Genomic DNA, 24565 nt, shown 5'->3' on the forward strand with positions numbered 1-24565 from the left:
TTACTGCAAACATGGGGTGAAGCTGATTTGAAAAGGGATGCCGGCTCCCTGGGCCAGGCTCCACCACAGCCAGGGGTGGCTGTGAGACGTACTGGAAGGCCACCAATGGCTTTCTCGGGTTTGCATATCTCGTTGCCCAGCCCCATTGGGGAGGCACTGTCAGGGCACCAAGTACAGGCACCTGAGACACAGTCCCCTAGGGATTCCACAAATCTCCTTCTTCCCTGTAGTGACCCAGGGGGGAGTCATTCACTTGTACCCTCAGTCAGCCTTCTCCAGGATTGCCTGCTGTAGCTTTGAGCACTGCCTGGGCTCTCAGCTGCTTTGTTTATGGCTTTGTTTATGGTGTTGATAATTTTCTCATGTCAGGTTTAGGCACAAACATTCTTTCCATTGCTGCATAAGAAAGTAATTAGGTGAGGATGGAAAGGACATTCCTCTTCCTCAGAACAAAGAAATGAGCCATGGCTGTTATTGGGTACCACTCACAGCATCTGGGGCCATGCAAGCTCCTGCCCAAGTGGTGGCTCTGCCCCAGCAAGGTGGATGGGCGAGCTGGTGGTGCCAGGGAAGTGCTAAAGCACCCACTGGTATTTCCCCTGACACCACTACCCTGTGAAACCAGCTGCCAGACTCAAACTCAAAGTTTGAACCCACTCTGCCCTGTCGATCCTGTTTCATTTGCTCACTTGCCATGTTAACTTCACTCTCCCTGCTTGCAGGGCCCCAGCCAGAGGGGATGTCCTGGAGTCCTGTTCTGCTCCAGAACCTGTGTGTTTTTGAGGGGATTAATTCCCTGTACTTCTACTCCTTTCCTGGCTCCTCCACACCCCAGAAGGCAGGCAGCAGTGCTTCTATTCCAGGGAGGTGACAACTGTGGTCCAAGAGGGCCTAAAAAGCAAGAGGCAGTGGGAAGAAGGGGAGCTGGAGCCAGTCATCTCAGATGGGGAAGATGTTAGGAGCACAACTGATGGAGGCCAGAGAGGAGGCACCAGAGAAGCTGGACCCCTCTGCCACAAAGCTTTTGGGAAGCAGACAGCTTGGCCTGGGAGAGAGCAGGTGGCACCTGTAGCAGGAGAGACTGGAAGGAGAAGAGTGTTAGTGGGACAGAGTCCTTAAAGAGCTGGGGGAGGGGTGGGCATGGGAGAAGAGCCTGTAGTCTATGTGGCAGCCATCTCACACATCAAAAAGGGCAAAAGAGATTAAATAAATTCATGGGCTGATATAACAATTTGCCTTTTAAACCCAGTGGTTGATCTGCAGCCTCTAGCTGAAGAAGTCCCCAACTTGCAGGTTGCTGGAGGGCGTGAGGCTACACCCAAAGCACGCTCTGTATGGCACAGTATCTCATGTCCTCTTGCAGGCATTCATCCACTGCACTCAGAGTTGGGATGCTAAGCGGGCTGCACCTTTCATCTGCCTGAGCATGGCATGATGAAATCAGGCTGATAAGTGTTACTGGCCATAGGACCAACTGCTGGTGGGATATGTCTGCTGGAAGATCTCTCTTAGCTGAAGGACCTGTAGCTTTTAGGTGGGTCCTTTTCTAGCCTGGAGCTGTAGGAGGAAGAGTATAAAGCCATGAGTTGGGTTTGAGGGGACCTGAGAGCTCTGTAGCCAGGTGAGATGGCAAATAAGGCTCTTCCCAGTGCAGTGCCTTTCTCCTGTGAGATGCGATCAAGAGCAGCAAGAGGGCTAGCGGTGCTGTTGCAGCTCCACAAGTCCCCAGCTGCCGGGGGGCGGCAGTGTATTCCTCCGGCATCCATGTCTCCTGCTCCCTACACCCCGCACCGGCGCTGCTTCACCTTCTCCGAGCGCCTCCAGCTGCGGCGGGAGCCGGGGCTCGCTGCGGGCCGGGCGGCAGGGCGGGCTCCGGGGCTGCACGCTGGCTGCCGGGCAGGCGGCGAACGGGTCTCCCCGGCCAAGCAGGGGTTAAGGCTTCTCTGTTGTAGTTTGTTTCCCTTTGCCAAAGTGGGTGTTGCTGGAATGTCTCCTCTCCTAAGGAGGGGGGCCGAGCCGTGTTCTCTGGAGAGGGGGGATGTCAGCATCAAAAAGACACAAAAGGGGGAGGTTTCCAAAAATAAAACCCTCCATCCCCTCCAGGCGCTGCCAGTGCCAGAGGCAGGCGCGAAGGTGCTCGGAGCTGCCTGCGGAGCGCGGGAGCTGGTTGGGAGCCCGGCGAGCGGCACCGGCCGCCTTCCTTCTCCTCTTCCACCTCCTGCGGGGGCCGCTCGGCAGCCCGTGCCCCTGCCTCAGCCCTGCTGTCTGCGCCCCCGTCCCGGCGGAGCCCCGGAACGGGATGGGGCGGTGAGCGGAGGGCGGACAGCCGGCGGTCTCCGCTGCCCCGCGCCCTCCGCAGGATGCCGGCCGAGTGCTGAGCGCTCCGCGCCTCCCGCCTCGCCCCGCCGCCGGCTGACACCATGCGGGACGCCGCCGCCAGCCTCCTCCCGCTCACCTTTGCCGTCCTCCTGGGCTTCGCCGGCTGTCGGCCGGACTCCGCGGCCAGGCTGGAGCCGGAGAGTGGGGGGGCGGCGCGGCCGCGGAGCCGGGGGGCTGCCCTGGGGGTGGCGGACACGGCGCACAGCCTGTCCCCGGCGCCCAGACCCCCTCCCCCGGCACGGCCCCTCCCCGCCGCCTTCCACGTGGACCGCGGCTCCACGGCTGCCGCGGGGAGCGGCGGCGACGGCCGGAGGCAGCGTCCCGACCGGGGGCTGCCCGCGTCCCGAGGCCAGGCGGGCGATGCTGGGCTCAGTCCCGGCCCAGGGCAGAGGAGCAGGCTGGACCCCTCCCGCCAGCGGCAGGGCGGCGGGCTGAAAGCCCAGGTCGTGCCTCGGGCGAAGGAGCCGAGCAGAAGAGGGAGGATGTCAGGGTAAGTGCCGCGGCCGGGGAGAACCATGCTGGGGGTGCGTAGCGTGACCGGTGGTCCCGGCGCCGGAAAGCCCCAGGGGGAGGGGCTGGGTCCCATCCTCGGACCCGTGCTGCATCCCGGCACATCCCCCCTCCATCTCCGCGGGCGCTCCCGGCCCTGCCCCGTCCCCTGCGGGACCTCCCACTGCCTGTCCCGGAGCAGTCATGGGGGTGATGTGCGGGGGTCCAGGGCCATGCGGCCCCTCAGCTGGCTCTGTCAGCGGGCCTGGGCTCCGGAGCAGAGCAGGAGCCTGCTCGGTGCTTGCACTTGTACTGCACGCCTGTTCCACACGTGTGGTGGGCATTTGCGCTGCTCTCGCCCACACAATCCATCGGCATGTGTGTGTGTGAGGTGCATAGGACCTCTGTTGCGGGATGCCTGCTGCCAGCTGCCTGTCACATGGAGATACAAGGTTTAGAGTGTGCTGGAAGAGATGCCCTTCTGCTGACAAATCAGGGCTTTGGCAGGTCAGACAGCGGTGTGGTGGGTGTTTGCTGCTCTGAGGCTGCCCACAGCTGTCCCAAAAAGTGTGCAGGTTGAGAGGCTGCCAGGGCAGGAGAGGCAGCATGACCATGGTGTGTGGGTGGTGGTAGAAGCTAGAGGGGCTCTCTTGGCTCTGCAGGACGGAGTCTGGTTGCTGCTGCTCTTGCTGCAGGTACCTGGCCTCTTGGCTCTGTCCTCCCATAATGGGCCCCTTGTTAAGTGTTCCATGCGGCAGCTTCCCATGGCTTGAGCTGGCTCAGCTGTGGGAGGCTTCCTATGACTTGCCTGGCAGGGCTGCTTCCAGCTCCAGTCTCTGAATACAGCCCTGTGGAGGTGGAGGGGAGATCATATGGCAAAGCCAGCTGCTCCACTGCGAGAGGAGCCTGCGAGCGGGATGCCTGGTGCAGCAGCACTGACCTACCCTTTGGCTCAGGGCCCCCTCTTCTGCAGTTCTGTCTCTGCTGCCCTGGGGCTGATGCCTGTTGTGATGAGCTCCTCTGCCAGCTGGGAAGGGCTACAGAAGCTGTTGTGCAGGAAGTCTGAGCGACACATGTGGAAGCACGTGCCTGCTCTTTGTGCCGGGGGACACAGAGGGCAGGCTCTGGGCTTACTGCCCTCTGAAACAGGCAGAAACTTCTGCTAACATCAGGTGGGGAGTTTCACTAGGATACAAAAGGCAGCTTAATCCCTAAGGTTTCTTGCTCCCGTACTTGCCTCGCTGCAAAATTCGAAGACAGATATGTACCCTCTGTGTCGTTTCCTACAACAAATCTGCAGAAACAGTAACCCCGAACTTGTTCTTCTTCCCATTATGTTTGATATGCAAAGCATCTGTCACTAGCAGCAGGTCAACAACAGGTAGGTCTTGAGCAGATTTTGGCTTACCTTGTCCATTAGCCTTGGTTTGTCAGCTACCCAGAGCGGGAGAGTCTCGGGAAGATCCAGTCCTGCTCAGTGAGGTTTGGGTTTTTTTGGATTCAGGAGGATTTTTACCCTTTCTGCAGTTGGAGCGTTGTCATCATTTCTTTGGGATCATGTGGCAGTTCATCTGGATTTGAGCTGTCTAAGATGTAGTCCATTTCTTTTCCTTGAGCACCCTGAGTACACCAGGTTTCCAGGCTGCAGCTGCCTCTGCTGACAACAGGTGGCCCGCACGGCTATCAGGAGTGGGTGGGCAGTCCTGAGGTTCATGCTGCATTCAGAAGAGTGCTGAATCTTTTTGCAAGTAGCTTGCTTCCATTCCTTAATCAAGAATGTAAATGGGGATGGTTGGTCCAGCACTTAGGCTCTGTTGACCTGTTATCAGCTAGATTTGGCTTCCTGGGCTATTGGAGAGTGCCATTGCCTCCAAGCTGAGGGGCGGGAAGAGCTGTGCCTTGGTGCTGCGTTCCCTGTGCAGACTGTGCTCTCTGCCTCTGCTCTGCCCTGGGAGGTGAGGGCTGGGGATATGGGGCTGTCTCTGATCCCCAGAAACCTGGAACTCTGGAATGTGCATATAATGGCTTGTCATCAATAGCTTTCCATCTCCTCTGGAGTCCAAATAGGCACTTTTGAAACTTTTCTATGACCTACTGTCTTTGGAGCTTATGAGAAAGCCTAGCTGAAATAATTGTCCATGAGTAACCACATGGCGTTACTCCTCATGGAAAGCTAGCTGCTGCTGCCTCCAGACATTCGGTGAGACTTTGTCCTTCCACCTCATCCATCTTCCTACGCCCCTTGCTGCACCGGACACATTTCCATCCAGGAAACTCAGGGCCCCTAAAAAACTTCATTTCATGATGTTTCATTTTTTTGCCAGGTGGGATATTTTATTTTCTGGTATTTACACTGAACTCCTACTACTCTCTAGTATAACAACTTTCATTTTCCCTTACTAAGGTAGCTTTGCAGGCTGCATTAAACCCTGGTGCTAATTATTTATGCAGTTATTTGGCTTAAAATCTTTACTCCTGTGTGGGTTGCCTTTCCCGATTCCCCAGTCAGGGAATTTATTAGTGCTCTGTCCTTTTCTGGATAATTATTTTCTTGCTTTGTTTGATAATGGAATACCCCAAATTGGATTTCTTTATTGGGAACTGTTTGGATGTGACTGCCGCTCTACTCTTGTCTGACCTTATTGCTGGTGAGACCTGCTCATACCCTTTCATGAGTGTGTCCAACCACAAGTTTTGCAAGAGCTTGGTTTTAGTGTTTTCTCCTGGAGGCTCATTGTGAGGTGACTTTTGACACCACAGCAAATACCACAGAACTTTACTGTCTTCTAGTACTGAGTAAGGAAAACAATCCACCCCTGGAAGCATCTCTCCTTTGTTGTGCTCTGCTTAATCTGCCTGTTTCCCCATCCTGCCCTGACTGAGAAGATTTTCCTCTTGGGTGTTGTGGGGTAGGGAGCTTCCAAGCCCTGACACATGCCAGCTGTGGCTGTAATCGTGAGCTGGATGCATCCTGAATCTGGGCTGGCCAGTCCTGCTGGGAGGACACTGTAGGCATTTCCCTCCATCTTTGCGGCCCTCAAGATGTGACCCCCTTGTTCCTCACCTTCATGGGAGGGTGAGTCACAGTGACGATCCTCAGGTGATGTACACAAAACCAGGGGAAGGTGGGTAACGGGGGAGTAGTCTGGGGAAGCCTCTACTTCTGATACCTACCTGCCTGGACAACTTTCAGGGGCATGCAAGGCTCTGCAGGTAACAGGCTGGGAGTCCCACTATCTGTCCTTCTCTCTCCCACTTTCTGTTTGCGCATTCTGCACCCCAGTGCTTGTTTAATTGCTGTAGTAGACACCATCTGTGGCTATATAGTCCTGCTTTACCCAGGCTTTGTGGAATATAGGTTCTCGCTGCAGTGTGTGTGTAGGACTGCTCAGGAGCGGAGGCGGTTAATGCTGATGTGGACTTGGCAGAGGATTTTCAGTGGCTCATCGGTGCCAGCAGCCTTTTGCTAATGTTCTTCATTGGGTCTGACTGCAAATATTTCATATGCAGTTGGATGAAGTTCACTGTCCTGCAGTAGAAAGGCAGACCTGATGATCTAATGGTCCCCCTGGCCTTCTGTGAGGATGCTGTAAATGACCTGAATGGAGCCAGCATATCTGGCAGCACAAAGTGCTGCATGAAGTTGAAAGATGACGCATAGATTGCTGTTAAAATACATGGTGAAAAAAATAGTTCTGCTGAATGTTTCAGAAACAGTATGTGATCATCGCTGAGGCTGTGCCCATGCTGAAACTATGTGAAGCCATGATCTTACTACTGTTTTCTTGTTTTCCTTCTCCCTAGTGCTTGTTACAGTTGCTTGGCTCTGGTTTCAGATGAAACTGCAAGATCTTGCAGGTTTTTATCATCCTTGGTACCACTCTGTACAGCGGGGGGCCTGATCCTGACGGTGGCCTCTGGCTGCTGCAGCAAAGCAGGTGACGGTGGACTGGCTTGCTGCAGCTCCTTTGCCCAAGTTGCATGTTGTGCCAGTGCATCCTGTCAGGGCTGTGAATGGTACTTGTGCATGTAGGGAGGCTTCATGGCACTGACTTCAGCTCTGAGAGCTGTCAGGGAGATGTCTGTCCCAGAAAAGGAGCAGAGCAGTGCGTAGTGCCTGACACCTCCTGTGCACTCAGCTCTCACAACATGCCGGGGAATGTACTTAGGCACGGATGGTACATGCCAGCTGTGGAGCGAGGAGAAAGCTTGGTTTGCAGTTGCTTACTGCTGCCTGTGCTGTTTGGAGACCCCAGGGTGTAGCTGGCACTTGAGGCAGGGGCTGAGATGTGGATCCACTGCCTCACCCTGTATTTTGCCAGAAAGGCAAACCCAAAGGCCCACGTCTCCACTAGTGAGCTGTGCCTTAGAGCCTCCTCTGGCACTGTGGCTATTCAGCTGTCTGAGCTATTCAACCCACCTTCTCTTCAAAGAGGGGAAACTGGCTATTGGAAATGGTCCCTGTCTGCTCCAGTTTGAACTGAGCTGGGAACTATTTTGGAAGGTGATAGGTGGCCCATGAACCCTGTAGCAGTCCAGTGTTACAGATGGTCAAGTCCCAGTGCCTGGGAATGTCGTCAGCAATGTTTCATTTCCTAGGGAAGATGTGTGCTGCCTGACCTGGCCCTTGGGAACGTAAATACATTAATTAACCTATTCCACTGGTGAAGAGACAGAGATAGGAAGGAGAGATTGTTTGCCTAAGGTTTGTTTTGGCATCAGCAACAGGGCTGGGAATAGGATGTCCCTATGTAGTGTGACCTAGAGTGAATGTTCAGTGAGAATTTAGCTTGGGACTCCTGTGTGAGGACATGTATTCCACTCTGATCTGGGGCTGTGGTGAGCTTTTTTCCACTTGGAAGAGACGCTGACCTGTCCATGTGTCCACCCATCCTCTGGTCCCTCTGCACCCCAGGCTGCCCAAGATGAGGGTGAGAGTCCTGCTCCCCTCTCCATGTCACCATGTGTCCAGTTTCAAGGGATGGGTAAGCAAGAGACAGCCTGGATGCTCAGCCTTGCGTGGCAGCTGAGTGCTTCAAAGTTATGAGCATGACTTTGTCCCATGTCATTGATGGGTCTGCCAGGGGCTTGGTGCATCATGGCACCCAGCAGGTCCCCTTGCCAAGCAGCTCTGCCTGTTGCCTTGGAAGCCTCAGTCCCCTGTGCAACTGAGGGGTGGTCAGGGGCTGCTCAGTGTGTACTGCTCCCCAGCAGCCACCCCCAGGACGGTGACACCAGGCCTGGAGGAACCCTGCCAATTGTTTTGTTCTCCAGAAGCAGCACTGGATGGAGGGGCCCAGTGCTGGATGTGCCCCGCAGGTGGGTCACACTGGAGCCATGTCTTTGCCCTGTGTTGGCGATGGCACGTGCAGCAGGACAAATGTAGCTGGGGGCCACCACCGTCTTGCGCACTGTCCCTCCACACTGTAAACACGCTGTGCTCTTTAAATCTCCTGGGATTCATTCCGAATTCTTTGTAAGGCAGTGAAAACCACCTGGCGTCCAAGCCATGCAAGTGCCAACTAAAGGCTTTAAGTAGAACCAGACGTACTTAGGACTGGGTTCCATGTGGCAGAGCCCCCATAGCTGTTTTCCCATTGCTGGTGCCCCTGCTCACCTGATGCCCCCTACTATGTGAGGTCCTGCTCACTGCGCTTTCATCAGGAAAAAGTTACGGTCCTTCTCTGTCCTTCACTACTACCTACATGTTGCTCTTCCCAAGTGCTCACTTCTAGTCCTGGAGGTCCTCCCTTCCTCCATTTCTCTCCATCCTCTCATCCAGGAGGTTATGGAAGGAAGGGACACTTCCATCCAAGGGCATCCCTGCCAGGTTCCTCCCCTCTGTGCATGCTGGACTGTCCTCCCTCAAGGAGCATCACCCCAGTGCTAAAATCTCCCTTCACCTGGGGTTGGCAACTCATGTCTGGAGTTGGCAGTGACCCAGGGTGACTCAGTTAGTGAGAGATTCATGCTGAACCCAACAGCAGTTTCATGCCTTCAAGAGTGATCTTGTCTGCTCAGGCTTGGGCCACTGTCTTAGTCTCAAGTCTTTCTTCCTGCAACCTCTGGCTCGCTGTTGGCACTGAGAACAGCTAGCAGCATGCTCCCTTCAGCATGCGTGTGAGAGATGTGGATGAAACTTGAACTTTAATCTCCTGAAGAACTAATAGTGAGATTCAAGGCCAAAACAGCTTCTCTGGAGAAGTTAGTTATCTCGCCTACAAGAAACAACCTCTGTGTCAGTAAGTTGAGGTGGGAAAGGACAAGGGGTTTGCTCTTCAAGCTGGCCGGCTCAGTATGACTTGCAGGGTTGTTTCAGTTGTGCCAAGGGAAGAATGGGAGCTGTGACAATCTAAGCAAGGGTGCTTATACTGCTGCTTGGAGCGGAGTCCCTCAGCAGACCTTAAGTACCTAAAGACCTGTTCCAGTTGAGTGGTTTTCTCTCTTTAGTGATCTGGACATCTTTAAAAATTTAAGGCCTTTTGTGGACTCTTACACAGTAGGTAAAGGAAACTTTGCTTTCCTTCAATACTTTCTGGGGATGTCTTGAAGAAGAAACCCATAGATCTCTTTGAGTTGACAGACAAAAGCTGGAAATTGTTGCTCTAGCCCAGCCAAAGCAGATGTGAATGGATGCAAGAATTACTTTGGCTTCTCCTGTTTGCAGGAAGTCACACCAAGGGAATTTAAGTGCTTTCTCCCTGTAAAAATCTGCCCAGGTTAATAAAATGTTGATCCTGGAGGGCTGGATAAGGCTTTACAAATGATGTGGCTTCTTAATACACTTCCCCTTCCCACGTGGAGTGATTGTATCTCTACAGGCAGCTTCATTCATGAACACCAGAATCCTTGGCGTGCCTGCTACCCATCATCTTTAGCTCTCCTAAAACGTGAGCCTCACAGCTTGAGCTCTGGCACTTCTCGAGTCTGATCTCATGCCCTGTGGATACAGGAGTCATGAGGATCCCGGTTCAGAGCAGGATCATCTTCTGACCCTGCTGTGTTCATGCAGAAGTCAATCCTGAAGACAAATGCGCATGTTCCTGTAAATTCTGTCAGCAGCTCCAACTGCTTTGTCCAGTGCTAGAAATAAACCATGATCCCCACTTTGTTTCTAGAGGCTTTCCAGAGCTTTCAGGCTGCCTATTTCTAACTTTTTATGTTTTGAGGACCATATTCTCTCATCTACCTAGACATGCAGAATTTGCATATTTCCAAAACCTTCCCTCCTTGATGAGTAACTATGCTTGGAGTGCAACCTCCAACTTGTTATTCCTTCTCTTTGTAGATGTGTAAATGTGAGATGTGACCAGAGGAACCAGGATTAGCTGCCTGCTTGGGCATTGTGGAGTGCGTCTCGGAGGCACAACACTGTCACTGATAGCTGGATGTTGGCAGTGAGCTCTACCCAAAACCACATAATACGGGGGAGGTGGGGAGGACATCATCTATGCAAAGGCAGTCAAAAGGTTTTTGCAGCACAGTACTGAAATTAACCACCATGGAAATGATGTTAACATCCTGGCATTAGTCTAGCACTGTGCATGTCAAGCAGGCACAAATTTTATAGCACTGTCGAGTCTGCAGTCCACAGGGGTGCTGCTCCAGAGGCAGATAACAAATGTGGAAGTGGGATGCTCGCAGAGGGAGAGCAAGCCAGGGGGTGGCTGATGTGGCTGCTGCTGTCCCTCCCAGGGTGGGGCTGAGCAAGGAACAACAGGCGGCAGCAGTTCGGCAGAGAATGAAGCATTGTCTTCGGCCAAAGCAGCTCAGGACACTTGCGGAGGCGAGACACTATGACCAAAGTTGGAATCAGGCCCGATTTACACCCCAATACCATGAAGTGCCATGAGATCTTTAATGATCACAGGCTGCCAGCCTCCGATTGCTCTCAGGGGAAAAGGGTTCCTCTGAGTGCTGTGCCAAGAACCCAGCATAATGCCAGTTCAAAAAGGAGATACTCCCTGAGGGATTGCTCACACTGCAGCATTCACATAGTCCTTGGGGGTTTCTTTTCCAAGCACTTAAACAACCCAGCCCTTGTCCCATTGGTTTTGATCTCAGCTGCTGGTCCATCTGGAAGGAAATATCAGATGCTGCAGGAAATAATTTTACGGGTGACTCAGAGGTGCTGGCTGCAGGGAGACCTCAGCTTCCCTTCTTCTAACCGCGCTGCTTTGTCTCTGCTTAGGCCAAATGTCTGCGGCAGACAGTGTTGCCCAGGGTGGACCACGGCTCCCGGCACAAACCACTGCATCAAACGTGAGTATGACAGTCTCAGCTGGCACAAGTCTTGCGATGCACCCCTTAAAAGCGCTTAAGTACTGCTGTGACCCTGCACTCATCCCCTGTGCTGTGCCAGGGCAGATGGATTGTTGGGTCCTTGGAGACAGCACTGCAGCCTCCATTGGAGCTGCTGTGCCGTGGGACAGCTTTCCTTGCCTGCTGGCAAAGTCTGAGCGTGCTGAATAATTATGGCTTTACTTCATTATCGTTATTTGTGTCCATGCCGAGCAGTGTCTTGTTGGGGCAGGACATTGCAACGGCACACTGAGTTCTCATGGTCCTGCTTGGAGCAGAGGCAGGTCTGTAAAAGTACCAGCAGGTGGGAACTGGTGGAGTGGTGCTGTGCTTACCTGGGCAAGTGTTGTAGAGCTTGAGGGGGAAATCAGGGCTGCACATTATCTGAGTGCTATTAAGGAGAGCAATTAACAGAGCTGGCACAATGGCTGGGATGGGTGGGGCTCCAGCCTGGCGCAGCACGTGGGATGTGTAAAATGGTGGTGGCTGCAGGGCCCTCCTGCCTGCCCACTGAGGGGTTAATGAGGGCTCTGCTCTTCCAGATGGCCCTGGGGGCTGAGGTCATTTTGGGCTCCCCACACAGGACTGGAAGGGAAGGGGTTTGGGCAGGCACCAGTGCAACACGTGCCAGAGGCAGCTGCACTGTCATTTCTGTCCGCAATCCCTCTGTAAGCACAGCCCAGCCGCTGCTGCGATCCCCATCCCTAAACAAGGGGGTTACACCATCCAGCCCACCTGTGGGCCTTCCCAGGGGACTGCCTGCTCCATGCACCCGCCTGCTCCCAGGGAGGCAAGGGGCTGCCCGAGCAGCTTGCGAGGCAGGAGCACTTGGGCATTGGGCAAGCTTTCTGGAGGGGAATGTCCTGCCCAGAATAGCCAAGAGCATCTGCCTTCACACAAGTGGCAACAGCTGCCCAGATGTTTACCAGAGAGAGGCTCAGCGTTGCTTGCTGTGGGATTTCATGGCGCTTCGGCTGTGCGGGGGTGATTGCATTAACGATGGCTGTTCGGGAGCCAGGGGTCAAGGGCTGACTCACCTCCCGGCTCCCTCTCCCCCTGTCGACAGAAGCCAAACGGTAGAGAGTGTGCTGTGCTGCCAGACAGCGTCTGTAAACAGAACACGGGGCCAGCCGTGGCAGTATCTTTCTCTCATTAGGGATTTTCATAGAGGCAGTAGATCTGGGCTCGCAGCCACGCAAGGCTGTCTAGCGATTGCTCAGGTGCTGAGCCCTGGTTCCCAAGGATTCATTAAAGGTCACTGTCAACGTGATCAGGCCTGACAGTGTCCTCCCAGCTGGGGATGGTAAGTCTCAGACAGGTCTTAGGTGGAGATCGGTGATGTGTAAACATCATTTTGTTCCCAGCTACCTCCCTTGCTGGACCTTTCTGCTGGAGTTCAAGCTGCTGGGGTTGTTCAGCTGTTTTTAAGGCTGCCAAGGCAAGCTGGACAGCCTGTCCCAGTTAGTTTCTGCACTGTAATACTGTTTAATGTCTGGTCCCATGGTCTTTGATATGAGGCATATCGGGGATGTTAGCAAGGTAGAAATGCAGCCACAGAGAACCTCTTAGAGTGATGAAGTGGCGAAGAAGTTGTCATTCGGGCCTTGGGCAGGACCTTGGTTTTGATGGGTCTGAGCCTAGATGGAAGAGAGAGGATAGCCCAAATTGTTGCCTTCATCTAATCCCTATCACCTACTGAGCATGGTGATTTCTTCCTTCTCCACCCATGCTTTTCCAGGGACTTTCCTCTTGCAACATCTCTGCATATGACTGAACTGAAGTCATGGGCATGTTTCTGTAGCCTTTTGTTTTGTTCCAGCTTTGAGAACCAAAGTGCAGTGAGGTTTTGGGCAGTTTTCAGAGAGTCAATGACTGGAAAGATGAAAAAGAGAAATCTATCTCTTCAGGACACTGGTGATTCTTGGAAAAGTGGAAGTGAGCTAAGGGAGTTTGGGAGGAAGATCTTGCCCGCTTGCTGTGAGCTTGGGTTTCAACCCACACGCTACCAGATCACCACACTGAACTGCACACAAGGCATCTTGTGCGGCTCCAAGGGTCTTCCCGCAGGAGGGGACATTAGGGATAATGACATACAGCTGAACTTGGGCTTGAAGAGTTCATTCAACCTCCTGCCTGTCTAACTTCATCCTGGGATGAGACTCAGGGCTGTATATCCTGGATTCAGTGGAGAAGAAACCTGCACGCTTAAGATGGCCAGAATATTTCAGGGGCTGCAGTGTGCACTTGTCGATAGTTTAGCTGCTGACTATTAGTTCGTCATCCTTCCCCTCTGCTTCAGAGCAGGGCAATCCTCCTGCTCAGCCTCATGATGTCAGTTCTTCAACCTCCACTTTCATCAGCATTATTTACTATGGATCTGTGCTGCTTTCCGAGACAGCAGCCTGGGCTGTGCTTGTAGTGCAGGGTGGGCTTTTTTTCTGACATGGATATTTTAAATCTTAAAACAAACATTGTTAATCAGCATTTGGAAAGTACTAAAGAAATTAATACACTTTCTAATCATGTGCAGATGGTCTTGTGGTTAAGATACTGGATGAAGGCGCAGGAATTCTAGGATGAGTTGCTGGCTCTGCTGTGATCTCAGTGTGTCTTCAGACAGTCACATTAGCACCTGGGGCTTTTCCACATCTGCAAAATGGAGATGACATCCACATGATCTCTCCTTTTGTCTGTATAGTGACTGTAGGGTTTTTTGAGCCCAGACTGTTTCTCATTGAAGTTCCGTTTTCTCTCTGTTATTCCTGCATTGCTGTTGATCTCCCTGCCTGTACAGATCTCTCACTTGTGTTAAATTGTCCATCCCTTCCGGCTTTGCTAACACAGTCAGAGCTTTAAGTTAGAACTGAGATTACATATTGCTCTGCATCAATAAGCAAACTTTCTCATGAGAAAGTGGACTAAATCATGTTAGTGATACAAGTCCTTCAGCATTTTCCCAGTTTTCCTGTGGATGCCTAGCTGGCATTATTAAGAGTTTTGAGATGACTCTTTTTGCTTTCACTAAAGCCCCAGCTCCTGGAACATGAGACTACAGTGAGAAGAAAGGAGTGGCTGTCATCTCAACAGAAACTGTTTTTAGTCCCCATAGCTGGACGTCTCAGAATAACAGTCAGGCTCAGAAACCAGAAAACAAAGAGAAAGATTCCAAATAGATATATGTGTGTGTATATATATATATATATGTATATACACACATATATCTCTATATAAACTGTCTTGTGTTTTCTGTCAGTGTTATGGGTTTGAGGTCCTGACTTGTGATTTCACACACTTGGTATTGGCATTACTTCTGCTGAACGATCTGCTCTCCCTGCATTGCATAGCTGGACTCAGTGAAAACCAGTGGCTTTTTAAAGCTCTTTCAAGTTCTTCCTGAGTCTGCAAAGGCAACGGGGAAGGGGATTAATCCCAGAGCTGGAATATTGGAGCTAGGGCAGTCCCCACCCATCCTGCCTGAAGGAACCAAAAGACTAATCCCATTCCCATTTCCCTCTCCTCTGTATCAGCTGCCTTAGGAACTTTTCAGAGTGCCTGGTCGCTTATCGCTGCTTTCCTGCCGCAGGGCACAGCCTAACATGACAATGAACATTGTTAGTGGGAGAGGTTGTGAGAACCACTGTGAGCCCAGATCCCGGTGCTGCAGCTCTGCAGTATTTCAGCACGTGAAGTGGTTGTTTTCAATGGCTGGCTTCCTGGTCTGGTGGTGTTTGTTAAAACAGGCATTTGTTGTGAGATAACGGTGGGGACTGGCAGCCTATTTAAATCACAGCTGAGTTTTATATTATAAATTACATCAACTTTTGGAGTGCCAGGCTTCCCAGAGACGGTTAATTCCTGCCTGACTAGGACCCTGTCTCTCTTCCACAGACTGCAGTGATGGCTAATTTATTTTACTGAGGGATTTCATCAAAACCTTTGGCTTTACCCCGTACAGCCCTGTGTGACTGGGGTTCTCCCTTCCCTTAAACTCTTCCTCTCTTTCTGAGTGTTAACGTAGTAATAAAGGTCGCAGGAAGCATTTTAGCCAACATATCCCTGATCTAGTTAGGAAAAGCTGATGGTCCAGTTTTGGGATGAGGAAAGGCTTGTGAAGGCTATACCACTGTGAAAGTACCTCAAAGCCTGTACAAGGACTTTCCTCACTTGGCTGCAGCGAGATGACGTGTGGATGGCACACGAGGCTACAGCTCTCTTTATGTATGTTGCCCAGAAGCAGCATTTCTCACAGGCGTGACTGGATCTCAGGGGGATGGAGAGCACAGCCAGAGAGGGAGGGATGTGCTTATGAAACCCCAGCAGATGCGTGCAAAGGTGGTGGGATGTCAGATGCTTCTGCAGCTTCCATGGGGCAGTCCTGGGGAAGGAACCCTCAGCAGAAGCAGTGCCTGCATGTTTCAGCCCATTCGCAGCATTCCCACATGGCTGGAGGTTAATGTCCACCTTGTGTTGTCCGAGGAGGTTTCATTACCCTTTTGCCAGCCAGCCCTTTCCTTTGAGGGAGGACACTATTTTCCGGTGCCTTTTCAGTTATTCTTGCTAAGAATAATGAGCCTGGTCCTACCTGAGTGAGCTGTGGTTTCCTGGCTCTCTTGGCTGGACTATAAATCCAATTTGGCATCTGTTGACTTGGAAAGTGTTAGGGTCTGGCATATAATAAATAGCACTTTCCTCCCAGAGTGCAAACTGAGGCTGATGTGCTCTAATTAGGAACACACACAGGCTCAGAGGGTGATTTGGGCATGAAGTTAATGAACTGTAAGTCTCTGTAGCTGTGGAGGAATTTGAGCACAGTGACTCCAAAATCAGCTGCAGAGGGAGATCTGGAAAGCTATGGAGGTGACAGCCAGGCAGACCATGCAAATCAGACCCCAAAACAGACTAAACCAGGAAAGTAACATGCAAACTACTCCCAAGAACCTGGGACAGTGTGTGGTCATCTGTCTTCTCGCCTGGCAGTTGTTGCCTCCCCTTGCTCTGGGACTGAGATCCTACTCCTGCTTGGAGGGCTATGGGCAATGTTGCAGCTGTATGCTTTCTGCGGATGATGCTGCTCATTTTTGAGCTTTCTGAAGTGACTGTTACTGGAGAAGTGCTCTGCAGAGACCAGTGGGGAGAAGTGGGAACAGAAACAAGTCTCTAATGGCAATGACCTTGTGTTGGGGACCTGTGGGAGCAGTAACATGGAGACTTTGAAGGCCACCTGCCCGCAGAGGAGAGATAGGGCTGCCCTGGTTGTGCTGCCCCAGCCAGATGCCACCACTGTGGGGCTGAGGATGCTGCCAGGAGTCCCATGTCCACTAACCACCTTTCTGTGTCTCCCCAGCTGTCTGTGACCCACCGTGCCAGAACAAGGGCTCCTGCAGCCGTCCCCAGGTCTGTACCTGTCGCTCAGGCTTCCAGGGCTCCCGGTGTGAAGAAGTCGTTCCCGAGCAGGAGTACCACCAGCCTAGCGCTGCTGCCGCCTTCCAGCCCCCTGCAAGCTCCCTCCGGAGAAGGACCAGCATGGCAGGGCGGGATGCCTCCCTGCGAGGGGCTCAAGTCCCTGTCCCACGGCATGTCCCAGTTGTGTAAGTCAAACCCAGGTCCCAGCAGAGTGCTTCACCAAACCCACAGGCAGCTAACGCCATGCTCAATAGGGCCACAAAGACCAGGCTGGGTCATGAGACTGGGCAGCTCAACTCCTGATGGAGGCTCCTGCCCGGACTGTGGGAGCAGAGGGAAGGGTGTCAGGCCCCGCTGTCCCTCCAAGGGACTCAGTTTGGCCCCAACACTGTGTTACTGTCCCCAGGCACATGCAGGAATGGGGCTGGCTAGTGGTGGTCCCATAGCGAAAAACTGTGAAGCTCAGCAGTTTGCCCTTGTCCAGTTAATGAGCAGTGTTAGTGGAAGCAGGAGGGTGGATAGAGGAGTGGGCGTTAAATCTCTTCCCAAAGAGGCTGTGTTTAGAGCAATATGTCCCAGTGGTATCCATGGGAGGGTGCATAGGTATGAGGTGTGCTGTTAAATGCTGATACGAGCAAAGTGATGATACTCAGAGATGTCTCCTGGCAGATTCAAGCTGTTATTGAACCATTTGTTCCATATTTCTATGTCGTGCTGCTGTGGCGTGGGTCATTTTTGCACCCAGATGGGTGCCTGTGTGTTGGGTACAGGAGCAAAGATACAGCTGTTGGAGCTCACAGAGGTCCATGCAGCAAAGACTCTGTGAGCAGCATGTTAAACTTACAATGACAACTGTAGCATCGTCTCATCTTTTTGGGTGAGGAAGAACTTACAGCTCCACCTGTCTCAGGTCAGTGCTGAGATGCTCTTGTACCAGAGCTGTGACTCCTCCACTCTTTGTGTTTTGTTAAGTCCCTCTGCATCTGTGGGTTTTCTGCTGGAGGAGGAAGAAAAGGCAGGAAAGGTGCCTTTCCCTGACAAGCAGCTCTGTGGTGCAGGCAGCTCAGTGGGCGTGGAGAGGTGGGAATCGTGCCTGCTTGCTATACAACCCACACATTAGTGTTTTTAAAAAAATCACCTCCACTCTTCTGTGAGAGTCCATGGACATGGGCACAAAGTGTTAGTCTGCACAACTCCTAGAGGCCCATGTTGTTTTTGCTACTGCTCACTCAGTTACTGGGCCAAAAAGACTGCTCTTGTTGGTGGCCACCACAGCAGAGAATTTTCACTTCCAGCAAGAAGCTTGGCTTTCAGCAGAAGTCCCTCAAGAAGACATTACAACAAATTACAGGTGCCTAACCAGAAGGTAGCTTCAGTTTCTCCTTTTCTTCTCTGAGCTGTTTTGACTTTCTCTGTCAGCATCACTTAGAGCTGCCCAAGGAAAGGGCAGGTTGGCCTTTTTTTTCTGTATTTCTGTGGGTTGTTTTTAAAGTGTCTGTTGCACTTGAAGTAGCTGTTGCCTTTCTGTCTCTTCTGAAACAAAGGCAATGCATGGGCTGGAGACATTTCTAGATGGTTTTGGCCATCTGCAGTTTTGGAGGGGCTCAAATGGCAGACAAGAAATTGACTGACATGAAGTAGTTCACTGAAGCCAGCATATCTTGGTGCCCAAATGAAAGACTATCTGATTGGAACCAAATTCAGGCAAGGCAGAGGTGATGCTAGCAGGGAGAGGTGGCCACGTCCCTGTCTGTCATCGCTGCCCCCAGAGAGGCTCAGTGCCCGAGCAAGCACGCAGCCTTCACGCGTGCCTGCAATCCTGGTCATTGCTGACAAGTTTCCTGCAGCCATGACCCCCTCTTACCCCTCTGTGCCACCGCTCTGTGTGCAAGGGCTGGAGGGGAGGGAGGGCAGCGCCCTCGGAGATCCAGCACCTGTTGAAGGCTTTCCAAGTAAGGAACATGACCTCAGGCTCTGCACAGAGGACGTGGGGCTGTGCAGCCACTGACAGAGCATTCCTGTCCTCACAGTCAGACACAGCGACTAGTGATCGCTGGGCTGGGATTGCTGAGTGCCCAGCTGCCCACTGTACCTTAAACCCTCTGGCACTGTCCCAAGGAAACAGGACTCTACTAAGGACATTGCTGTGCCTTTCCTCCTTCCTTCCCATGGAGGCCATAGGACGTTGCCTTATCCCACAAGATTCAGCACAAGTATTTGATGTTTGTCCTTTGCGATGGCTACAGGTAGGACCCTGGGACATGGCCACCACTGACGGCCTTCTGGTGCTGTCCTGTGCTGTCCCTTTCCTGCCCGGGTGCTGCGTAGTGGTGCTGTACAGGCAGGAGTGGGGCTGCCTGCACCCTGGCATCGGTCTGCATTGAAACACCTCACTTCAGCTCCTGGGAATTTTCCCATACAATTCAGTTGCTTGGGTTCTGTCTGTGGACCATATAACATAAAGCAGACAACTGGCAAGACTTAGAAGTCTTGCTGCTGTTAGATGGGTTGTTTCCCAAAAGTTTTTGAGTGCCCCTGCAGCCTGCCAACTTCTGGGCCAGCTGTGGAACCTATAAGAATGAATGTCTGCAGCTGAAGGCTTGCTCCTGCTGCTCTTGCAGCCAGCTGTGCCCTCCCACTGCTGCCCTTGCACTGGCTTTGATGCTCATCTGCCACCTGGGTAAGTTGGCTCAACAATAACACAGTAAAATAAGGACAGTTTTCTCCCACTTCAGTAGACTAAATTGACTTGTTGAAATACTACATGAGAATCAGAAGGACTGGACAGAATTGCATTGCGGGGGGAGAAAAGGGATGGACTCCTCTTTTGGTGAAACTACTTATTAGGTTGGTCATTTGTCTCATGAAACCATGCTCTCAGACTCGTCTGAACTTGGAACCTGATTCTTGCAGTTACAACATCATCTACTTCTGTGCTACCACTAAAGTAATTTCTGTGCTTCTGTGTCAGGCTTTCTCCATGCAACTGGGCTGCAACAGCAAAAGCAAGAAGCAAATTGGCCTTTGAAGAACTAGGTAGAACTTGCTTATATTTGCAAGCATGAGGATCAGTTCTTAGTCACTACAAACTCAGGGTCACCTTCACTGCAGTTCAGTTCACTGTCAAGTCTGAGAGGAACAGCCTGGGTTTTTCAGTCCTTGGTTTCCTCCTGGATAAAAATTGATTGTGCTGGTGGGACACTGACTTTTTCTGCCATGCTTCCACAGCAGCTGGCTTGCTTGTCTGATCTGTTGATAAGGAAGAGGCAGAAGAAGCTTTTGGGTTTCTTAGTGGACAGAGGACACTGGTGGTTCCAGGTCAGTGGTTGTGAGAAGACTATGAGATTCAGGACAAGCAACCAGCCCCCAACCTCCCTGCACATTCACATTGCTAACAAAGAGGAGTTGTGCAAGAGTGGAATCTTACAGACCTCTAAGCCTCATCTTGCTTTGCCAAGACAGGAAATCAATCCTCACATGAGTGAATTTGCTCTCTCCTTTAGTTTATTTGTGTGCATACTGACTTTATTTGTGTTTGTTCGTATGGAGGTAACAATCAGAAGCTCTGAAGTCATGAACTAGAACAATTCTCACGTAGATGCTGTATATGCATGCAACAAAACCCATGAATCCTCCCCAGAGACCTGCTTGCTAAGCAGAGATGGGTTTGATTTTGATTTCAGTGTGTTCTGAATCAAGTTTTCAGAGAGAGCACTCTCCTGGGTTATTCAGGAACTGCCTAGACCAAAATAGTCCCCACTTGCCTGAGTGGTGGGCCTGCTTTAAAATTATTTCTTATTCTCAGCTAGTTGGCCTTGCTACTTATGATGACTGCCACTTTACTGTAGAGAGTAGCCTGCTCTGGAGATAGCAAGTCTTTGGGAGTCTGGAGGAACATATAAAGACTTGGTGAAAAGCATGATGAGGCAGCTGCCTGTTTTCATGGTACTGTTTCTGACAGCTGTGCTCAAATTCTCCAGAGTTCACACCTGGAAGCAGAATCAGCGATGCCTTCTTGGCTTCCCTGCCAGGAAAGCCCAGGAAACACGACTGTGACAGCAGGAGATAAGTTACTGTCAGGGTTCTGTCCCCAGCCTTGGTGAGAAATAGCAGCTCCTTGACCATCAGGGTTGTACCAGTCATATGCAACTGGTTGTACTGGTTGGTTTGTGTTTGCACCTGGCAGATGTGAAGGTTAGCAAATGGATCTGTGGGCATTCCCAGTGCAGCTGTCATGGACCCATTTCCGGACATGCTGGCAGTCCTGGGAAGAAGGGGACGTGGACATCAGCCTGAGCATTATGCTAAGCACAGGTGTCAGTTCTGCCATGTTGCACGTAGCCATCAGCGCCTCTGTTTGGAGGGGTGGCAGGGAAGAATCACTGCATCCTTGACTTGCCCCTACGGTGCACATTACCTCTTCTTCCTGGGACTAAAGAACACAACACACCCAGCCTCATCTGAGCTCAGCACTTGCCCAGGGGAAATCATGGCTAGGAGAAGGGCAGCTCTGGGTTTACTTTGCTGACACCAGAGCTGGTGATGCTCAAGCTTTCATTCCCTTAAAATATAGGCTGAGCAATGAGTACCACTTCCCAAGCCTCTTCAGCAGGCCATGGCTCAGCAGAGGCTTAGAAACAGGCATCTGCAGGAGCCTGTGGGACTTGTTAGCTGCTGCAGAAGCTGGGAGGCCCCAGCACTGTGCTGCTTGGAACAGGGAGTGCTCTGGAGAGCAAAATCCTGGGGATGTTAGAGGCCCTCCCAGCATGGACTAGCTGCAAATCCTCCCTCTCCTTGATCTCAGTCTGAATCTCTGCCCAGAGAAGCAAAGCCCTGATGGATGATTGTGCGGGTGGAGCTGCGCCTCAGCTCAGAAGCTGAGCTAAATGGAAACAGCTTTGTTTTCCTAAGGCTGGAGTATCAGCAGAATTCCTGTTTATTTAGAAGGGAGTGGAAAGGACTTGTGCCCCTGTCCATTGCTGTTGGGATGGGTGGCCAGCTGCCTCTGACTCTGGGCAGCGTGTGAGGAGGGTCCTACTGCTGCCACCTGAGAAGGTCCCTCCTATGGGAGTGCTGGGCATTAATCTGTAACCACCATCTACACAAGGGAGCTGTGCTGCCCAGATGGGATGTGTGTGCTGGCCAAGGGCCACTGGGCAAGCAAAGCATCCTTCCTCTTCACAGAAGAGATCACTGGAACCTGCAAAGCATTTTCCCAGCAACCTGGACAAGGGAAAAGGACATAGCTGTGGTGTAAGGTGCTGAGACACTGTGCAGACAGCTTAATGCACCGCAGCTCTTGAGGGCAGGGAGCCTCCTCTCAGAGAGCTCTGTTTAGGCAAGTCAGTTACTGGGAGTTGCCTGGTGTTCTCAGGATGGAAAAGGAAGAAGACTGAGTTGCGACATGCTTGTCCCACAGGCTCCTGATCTCAGAGCCTCCTCTCCAGCACCCTGAAGGAGACATCTCCTCCCTTCCTGACAAGAGGAAGGGCTATATGCAGCCCTTGAGGAATTGCGGCAAGTGCTCCTGGCCTGGGGATAGCAGGAACTTGATGCCGGTAGGGAGGCTCTGCCAAAATCTCTATTCTCCTGTGAATGAAGGATGAGAACAGCAGGGACCAAGCAAAAGGCAGGATCTTGAGTGTGTGGCAGAGGTTGCTGGACCGGGAAAGTGTATTTCCCCCCTTTTGAAAATTGGCTGAAACCAGCTCTCATTCTGGCGGCAGTCAAATGTCTAGCATGGTCCTTTGCAGAGGACAGTGGAGCCCACGGGTGGATATAAAGCTCTCCACCCTGGAGTGGCCACTGGAAACATAATATTGAGGACTGTGACTTGACAAAATCAGCTGGATTACCTTGTTGTCATTGAGGACTAGCAGATAAAATGAAAGTTCATTGAAAGATCACTTGCTGTTTAAAGATGCTGCTCCAAACAGAGACAGATTTGTCTTAACTGTTAAAGCAGAATCTGGAGCCTCCTGTCTTGCCAGCTTTGAACTTTCCACGTGTATGAGAAAAAGTGGAGATTTCTTACTGCCTTACTTGGGTTGCTGCTGAGTGTCCAGGATTGTTTGTCCACAATACATATAGTACTAGGAGGAGGTCTATACTAGCCACGTACCTGCTGAACTTACCTCTCGTTCTTCTGCTCACTTATTACTGTCACTCACTTTACATTTATGAGGGTTACAATTTATTAATACCCAAACAGCAAATAAAAGCTGACACGGGCTGAGAAGCCCCCCTGTGTAAGTGCATTCTCATGGCAGGTTTCCTACTTCGCTTGTGATGGGACCAGCCTGGGAGATCCACAGCACGTGGCATTGAATTCCTGGGGTAAAACACTAGTGCCAGCCTTGCCTTCTGCCACTGTGGCATCTTCATGATTGTTACTTGAATTGCATATTTTTCCACTGCAGCTAAACCCTAATTGCAGCTTTCTAAGGTGCTTTGCTTGGACAATACAGTTTTCACGAGATGGCTAAGCATTTACATTCCTTGATCCAGAGCCAACTTTGAGTACATATCTAAGACCTCGTTAAGAAATTGAAACTAAGAAGCCGGTGCCAGTCCGTGTGAGGATATGTGAAAAAAAATTACACTCAGGACAATGAGATCTCCATAAGGTCCAGATCTCGGCCCCTCTGCTGCTTTGGCATAGTTGAAAGACTTTGGCAAGCTGGCTGGGAAGCCTAAAGGAAAAACTCAAGCTACCCAAGAGGAGCATAAATGTCATTTTTCTTATATAAAAATAATTGTATTTTTTAATTACATGATATACCTTCTCTAGCCTGGCACCAGATGCAGTTGCTCTATTTTCTAGTGTTTTAAAGCTGTCAGCACCATTCGGGTTAATGTGTTACATGTATTTCCTTTCTAGGGGGTTGCATATGCTTCAGAGCAGCAGGAGGGTAGCTGACTTTTCAGGCTCCTTTGAAACTCCAAATATGGTCTTCACATTAGGCCTGGTTTGTCTGTACCTCCTTGGGAGCCATTCCTGTAGCTTAATTCAGCCTCTTGGTTTTGGGAGAAAATGTTCAAATGCACCTTTTTTTTTCTAACTGAAAGAAAAATGCTGCTGCTGTCATCTTAGTCTGAGACTACAAGCAAGAGAGCAGAGTGCAGAGCAAATGCATTGTACACATGGTAGGTGAGGTAGTACAGAAAATCCAGTTTATAGCCTATTTTATATACTATACATATATCATTTGGGACATTTATGACAACACAATTTATATAGCAGTTGTATAAAAAAGAAAGATGTTAGAAGAGTGCTAAGGCCACACGATCAAACACTGGAGAGTTTTTCCCTAATGCCTGAATTAGGATTGCCATCCTGCTTGCTTTCAGCTCCCTTGTGCATATGCAGTTTCTCATACCTGACCATATGCTGCCTTATTTGGTTTAAGCTGGTACTTAAGCAAAATCAAAGCTGTTCTCTTTGGTTTCAAGTGTTTTCCATAAATCACCAAGTGTTAGCAGGACACAAGGGATGAACTGAAGCTGATTTGATACAAGGAGCAGTTGAAATGGAAATGCAAAAGTCTCCATATAAATACACTTGTTCTCCTTTCTTCAGAAGCATCCTAAGAAATGCTGCCCTGAGTGCCTGGTGCTGAAAGGCTTTGGTACCCTGCTCTCTGCACCACCTTATTCTTGTCTCAATTGCATGGAGGCTCTTGTCAGGGTCATGCAGAAACTAAACATATAGGCAGGAATTAAGAAAAGGTTCAGGCTGGAAAAATATTATCTGTTACAGTTGAAGGAAAAAAGTCCTCCATGGGAGGAAGAAATCTGGAAGAAAGGGAGGCTGAGATTTTGCAGAGTAGGGGTGAACAGCAAATTAAGCAGCAGAGAGTAACGCGGTGCGGCTGCATACGAGAGGCTGGTGGCGCTCAGGACTTTGGAGGCAAAAGACCCAAGTTGAAAGAGTTTTTTTCCCATGCACCCTGGGGTCCTACACTGAGTCAAGGTATTCTTTATTGCCAGAAAA

General features: G+C 51.2%; 1 protein-coding gene across 2 annotated transcripts in view; it reads left to right on the forward strand.

Annotated features, from left to right (window-relative positions):
• The first annotated feature begins 2212 nt into the window (after nucleotides 1-2212).
• LTBP2 (latent transforming growth factor beta binding protein 2) overlaps nucleotides 2213-24565 on the forward strand; it is a 73718-nt gene continuing 51365 nt past the window's right edge. For both annotated transcript variants that reach the window (XM_005502337.3, XM_065063941.1), the window contains exons 1-3: nucleotides 2213-2869; nucleotides 11060-11130; nucleotides 16514-16757. In XM_005502337.3, the coding sequence (XP_005502394.2) occupies nucleotides 2421-2869; nucleotides 11060-11130; nucleotides 16514-16757 (764 nt within the window). In that variant the 5' untranslated portion in view covers nucleotides 2213-2420. The remainder of the gene's footprint in view (nucleotides 2870-11059; nucleotides 11131-16513; nucleotides 16758-24565) is intronic.

The sequence above is a fragment of the Columba livia genome, chromosome 5, assembly GCF_036013475.1.
Source record: "Columba livia isolate bColLiv1 breed racing homer chromosome 5, bColLiv1.pat.W.v2, whole genome shotgun sequence".
NCBI classification, from domain to species: Eukaryota; Metazoa; Chordata; class Aves; order Columbiformes; family Columbidae; genus Columba; species Columba livia.